Source organism: Octopus bimaculoides, chromosome 8 (assembly GCF_001194135.2).
Source record: "Octopus bimaculoides isolate UCB-OBI-ISO-001 chromosome 8, ASM119413v2, whole genome shotgun sequence".
Taxonomy (NCBI): domain Eukaryota; kingdom Metazoa; phylum Mollusca; class Cephalopoda; order Octopoda; family Octopodidae; genus Octopus; species Octopus bimaculoides.
In genome coordinates, this window is record NC_068988.1 from 40,167,610 (window position 1) to 40,174,131 (window position 6,522).

General features: G+C 34.6%; 1 protein-coding gene across 3 annotated transcripts in view; it reads left to right on the forward strand.

The window, feature by feature from the left end:
* Positions 1–6,522, forward strand: part of LOC106883669 (uncharacterized) — a 312,099-nt gene that overhangs the window by 283,868 nt on the left and 21,709 nt on the right. For all 3 annotated transcript variants that reach the window (XM_014934771.2, XM_052970057.1, XM_052970058.1), the window contains 2 exons: positions 875–968; positions 4,769–4,903. In XM_014934771.2, coding sequence (XP_014790257.1) covers positions 875–968; positions 4,769–4,903 — 229 coding nt within the window. The remainder of the gene's footprint in view (positions 1–874; positions 969–4,768; positions 4,904–6,522) is intronic.

Sequence of the window (6,522 nt, forward strand, 5' to 3'; positions counted from 1 at the left end):
ACACACACACACACACACACACACACACACACACACACACACACATATATATTACTGAAAGAAATTCCAACATTAATTTTCGCGTTTTATTTACAATCTAATAATATAATATAATATAATATAATATAATATAATATAATGAAATGATACAATCTTAAATGTCCACCCTGTTTGAACTAGTACTTTGCTGCATTAAGCTATACAATCTTTAAATTCGTCTAGTAGTAATGACAGTTAACCATCTGACTACAGTTGTGAATTGTAAAGCATAACTGTCACCATTTCTACACGGACTTGAAGGTTGCATAGTTTAATGCATGAAAGTACTAGTTCAATCAGAATGGACAATTTATATCCTATAAGTTCATTGAATTATATTATCTTATACTATATCATCATAAGATTGTATAATAAATAAAAAACGTGAAAATTAGACAAGGTTGCAATTTCTTTGAGTAATATATTCTATACTAAGGCGGCGAGCTAGCAGAAATGTTAGCACGCTGGGCGAAATGCTTAGCGATATTTCGTCTATCTTTATGATCGGAGTTCCAATTCCGCTGAGGTCGACTTTACCTTTCATCCCTTCGGGGTCGATAAATTAAGTACCACTGGGGTCGATGTAATCGACTGGCCCCCTCCCCAGATATTTCAGTCCATGTGCCTAGAGTAGAAAAGAATATATTATTCTATACGCAATCATTCGCACTCGTGTATATATAAATATATATATATATATATATATATATATATATATATATATATATATATATATATATATATATATATATATATACATATATATATATATATATATACACACATGTGCCCATGTGGATACGGATATCTTTGTATGTATATCTTTTTCTTGAAGGATTTCATGAAATGTTTCGGCGGAAGTGATATGCCCTCCTATTCTGAAGACGACATTCATTTGATACCATTAAGGAATCTTCGGAATCTAACAGGTGAGTTAAATTATCTTTGAAACCTAGTTCTTGCACACAAATATTATGATGATGACATGATTATTTTCTCTTTTTTTTAAAACATAGACAGTTAGTAGTTTATTTTGAATAGCGAACAATTCTACGCGTGTACGAATGCTGTGTCATTATTGTGTTTTGTTTTTTTTTGTATCCTAAAAGAAGCAGTAACTATATATGTGAAATAATTTATGTTCAACCAGATGCTGCTGCATGAAAAGGAATATTAATATCAATACGACCTCCCCTAGGTTTTTAGTGATACACAGGGAGGAAATGATTTCTGAAGATATTATGTGGACTTTCTGGAATATATAATCTTAAAGTATGCTGCTCATTCCGATCAGCAAAGCATTTGTTTAGTTTTGTATATTATACTTTCTCTAGAGTGTAACATTGTATATTTCTTTATAACAGCTCTATGTTTATTTATTGAAGTATCATGAAGATATTTTTTTAATCTCTACTATGACATTTGCTGCATATAATATTTTTCCTAGTTTCTGGATCTTGAATATGACAATATCTCCCACCCTGAGTGGATTGGCGCATGCGATGACTATTCTAATAATATGCGGGTCGATCACTATCTGCAAAATAAAGTAAGGTTTGCATGCAATGATCTAGGGCATTGATTAGAAATTTTCAAGAGAGTCAACTACTCTAAAACACTAAAGATCCTAGCAAGTTATCGAGAAGCCAGCAGCGAAAGGTTCTCCCTGGAAAGAGGGAAAAAATTGAAAGGAGATATGGCTACATGTGAAGAGGCTAATGGTTTAGAAGAGTGAATACTGATTGATATAGAAGTGGGCAAGTGCCAGGTGTTCGAGATTATAAAGTTTAGTTTTGATATGAAACAAAATTGCGACATTAACATCTAACAAGTTAACAACACGTGTCTGGCAACTAAATGTAGACAACTTCAAATAGCAGTTTCAAAGAATATCATGGCATGTCATATTTAGTACGCTTAAGCCATGGCATGTGTTCCATGTTCCGGGTATATAATAATTAAAATTTTACTTTTAAATGAAATGCAAGTCTTGCATCCAGTATAATATGAATGTATATTGAATGTGTGTGTGTAAGTTAATTGTGAATAAGATTATCATGTCTCAAGAAGTGAACGAACACTAAATTTATTACATAAATCGCATAATATTGCATGTAATATCGAATAAATTACGTTCGTGCACCGAAGCATAGAAAGCTAGCATTGATTTTACTTCTCTTTTCCTTGTTTAAAATAATGCATATATTTGTTCATGTTTTTTCCATTTTTAACTCTTTAAAGACATTCAAATATTCCAATAAATCATACTTCCGGATATTTGTATGAAAGATGTATGGAGGATACATAAAAATGATATACAGCAAATTTAATTTATAGCAAAATATTATCCAGGAAATATCTGGTTGAATACATCAATCAAATACTTATTTCTTTGTCTCTTTGTTTATTTTGTGTTACAATTTGTGAGCAATAGCGTCGTGATTTTCAACGAGTGCATGTGAATGCATTTGGCAGACCTGTCAGCCATTCATTTTCCTGTGCTGTTTTTCAGCAAGACTTACTTGTCTTCACTTGAATTGTTAACTTCTTCCTCTCGTCGTTTTACTTTTAGACTTCAGTAGGGTCCGTTACAAACAATTTGCCCCAGGTTTTGAACATTAATGTTAACTCTAACCGTAATTTCTCTCTGTCTCATATCTTTCAATCGAATTTGAAGTCACTTTAGAGCGCTGCACATCCCGCTAAATAGGTTCTTCGAGATCCCCTAATCTGACATTCAGTGTATTTGAGCTAGTCAGTGGAGACGTAATTGTTGGATCTGAATGGCGAGGCTGCGTGTCTGGAAGCTGTCCACAAACCCGTTGTTTGTGATAAGATTTTTAAGCCTGATATCCAGATTTAGTTTCAGGATCTGCAAAGCTGGAAAGTGATAAGATCCTGTCTTTATCTAGACTCGAGAGACTCTAGGTCTCCTTACTAGAGCAGTGTGCTTAAGACACAAGTACTCTACTCTTAAACTTTCATGTGCATCATTAGCTTCCTATTCTTTCAAACTCTCATTGCATGCATGAAATCTGATGAAACTGCACGTTCAATATATCATCTTGATATCAGAATATAGGGAGATGTTGTGTTGATGGTGGAACCAAAGTATGTGAACATGGGATCTACTCCCTGCACACAACATTTGATGGTAGTCGCAGAATACTGCTCAACACTTTCGCACAGAACTTTCGTTTTCCGCTGAATGATGATTAAGGACAGGTTTTACAATTGCTCCAGCGTTATTGGTAAACAGTGGATCTCTGTTGAATATTTCTCACAGTTTTGTTTTGCTTGTAACTCTCATGAAGGTAAACACAAAGAGATGATGTTCTAGAAAGGAGCTTCAGCTTGATAGCGAAGATGACCAGCATTGGGGGAAAATTTAAAGCCGTATTTCATCCCACAGTCGAAGCTAAAGCCTTGTGAGGAAAGATTAACAAATTAAAGTGAGTCTTCCTTGTCTGTGTTGAATGAGTTAAGATAACAGTAAAAAGTCGATGGATGTCAATTCTGGCTTAGGATTTTGACGAAGACGTAAATTGGTTGCCTTTGCTCTGTATTATTTCTTGTAACTGCCAAAAGGAGAAGTCATGTCAATTTCAAGCATTTTAAGTTGAATAGGTATTAAGGCTAAGATATATGCTTCCAATGACTTTTCAAACGATCTGTCTAGAGCCACGTGGGCAAGGGTCATTCCAACATCAGGAAGTACTCTTTACCGTATGTTACAGCAGATTCTGCCCACAGTGTATCCTAGTAAACAGTGACCATGTAGCTGTTCATCAACGTGTGGGACTGCTCCTTATTTCCAGCGCAAGTACAGAGATTCCAGTGACTAATAGCTTGTCTTGGCAAATTTAATGACTTTTAGGAGACTGCTGTTCAATAATGGTGTTTTGGCGATAGAAAGATGGTCAAGGATTTTACTCAGCTCTTCAGCAAGCAGTCCACAGTGTCTAGTGGATTTTCCAAAATATTATTTTCCGTGTATCAGTCCAGAATAGTGATCGATCGATTTTTCCATCTGATTGAATTTTCTTTGATGGTTTAAACCTGGTATTCTTTAGAGTGCTGGCGTCATAGTCATAGCTGTGCGAGCTAAGTTGAGCTAATGGTCTATTTGACTCCTAAATAGATTCTAGGGGTAAACGTCGAATGAGTCGAATGACGACTGATTGTCTTCAGTTAACTGTAGCCAGTAGTCATTTGTACTGGCTCTGATTATTTTCTGAGCTTCGTTTCTTACTGCTATTAGCATCTACATGATTATTTGTGATATGACAGAGACAAATTTACTTCAACTCGTTTCAAAGCAGTCATTTGACATCCACGCTCAAAAACACGCGCAAACATGCGGCCCACGCACATATACAAAGTAGACTTTCTTATATTTCCCTACCAATTTGGAACCACAAAATCTGAACAAGATTTTCCTACCATCATCATGTTAGGAGATACTTCGCTCTCGAAGGAAATTCGCTAGAATCATGGCCATATCTTCACCCATACATATTCATATGCCTTAATCAAAGCGAAAAGATGAAAATATAGGAAACGAAATGACTCTATGTATATGGATGTATGTATTTCCTTTGCACCAATGAAACAATCTATCACTGTTCTTATAGCTAAAGTTACTATTGCTGTTACTATCATTATTATCATTTCTAAGTTATTATCACAAAACTACAAATAATAATTGCTGTTTTGTTTCTTGTAATAGGTAGCACGTTAATGGACTTCAACTATGCCCTGGAAAAGCCATGTAAACAGTCTTCCACAGGCGGAGTGAACGGCAGCATGGAGGGTGATTCCAGTTATGCAGTAGACGGAGATTTTAAAACCTGTTCACGAACTGGTAATGCATTGATAACCTATGACATTTTGTCCTCTACAGTAAATCTTATACGTCGTTAGAAAGTTTCATATTAACAGAAGGGTACAATAAACGCATATCTTTCCGAAATTCTTCCACGCTGATGTCTACACAAGCATGCGTGCGCGCGCGCACACACACAAACACACACACGCACGTACGCACGCACACGCACGTACACACACATGTACAAATACACACGCACATACATATATATTTACATACAAAAGTGCGTGTGTGATTGAATCAGCATCATCCTGTTTATCATCATCATCATCATCATCATCGTAATCATCGTCGTCATCGTTGTCGTCATTCCATTATCATTTCGTTAGTGCATGCTAATTTAGTTAGCAGGTATTTTATTTGGATGTTTGGTGACAAGTCTCTTAAAATTTCAAGTCTTTCGAAGGATTCTTGCAGGAATTATTATTACTGTTACTATTATCATTATTATTAATATTATTATGAAAGTAAACAAACAAAGTTTGTTCTTTTTTAGAAGCGTTGAGATGTATTGTAAGAACAAAAAAAAATTTATTTCTCAAACGCGTGATAATGCTATAAATAGCGTAATCAGGATAAATTATCCATTTATTGCAGAAAAATACGGTACTGGCCAGCGATGAGACTCGAACTCACATCTCTGTGATTATGCGTCAAGTGTTTTACCATTAAACTAAACTGCCCAGCAAATAATTCTTCTGCAATTTTAGAACTTATAAATTTAGCTTCATAAGACGCTAACGTTAAATTCAACTTTACGATGAAAGTAAACAAAGTTTGTTCTTTTTTAGAAGCGTTGAGATGTATTTTAAGATACAGAAATAAATTTATTTCTCAAACGCGTGATAATGCTATAAATAGCGTGATCAGGATAAACTATCCATATAATGCAGAAAAATACACTACTGGCCAGCCATGAGACTCCAACTCACAGCTGGGGCAGTTTAGTTTAATGGTAAAACACTTGACTCGTAATCACAGAGATGTGAGTTCGAGTCTCATGGCTGGTCAGTAGCGTATTTTTCTGCAATAAATGGATAATTTATCCTAATCACGCTATTTATAGCATCATCACGCGTTTGAGAAATAAATTTATTTCTTTTCTTATTATTTTATGCTCGACTTTTGCTTTACATTTGTACAAGTCTCACCCAGAGACCTCAAGCGACAAGTTAGAAGTTCATGTTGGTGCTATGCCTAGGGTGTCATATATTTGGGTTTGCACATAGTATTGTTCTAGAGAATGTTTAAGAAAACATAAGAAAATTATGAGTTTGTTTTGAAATTTAAGATTACATAGACAGTATTTTACGTAAGATATGGACAGTTCCCATGAGCATTATCTTTTGAATTTCTGCCATTACGCGGTTTCCTGCTATCTGAGCTAGGTAGCAATTCTCCCCTTTTGCTATCATTCCTAGGGCACCTATGACAACAGGTATTATTTTAGTCTTCAGATTCCACATTTTGCTAACTTCTATTTCAAGAGCTTTATATAGTTATTATTATTATTATTATTATTATTATTATTATTATTATTATTATTATTATTATTATTATTATTATTATTATTATTATTATTATTATTGTTATCA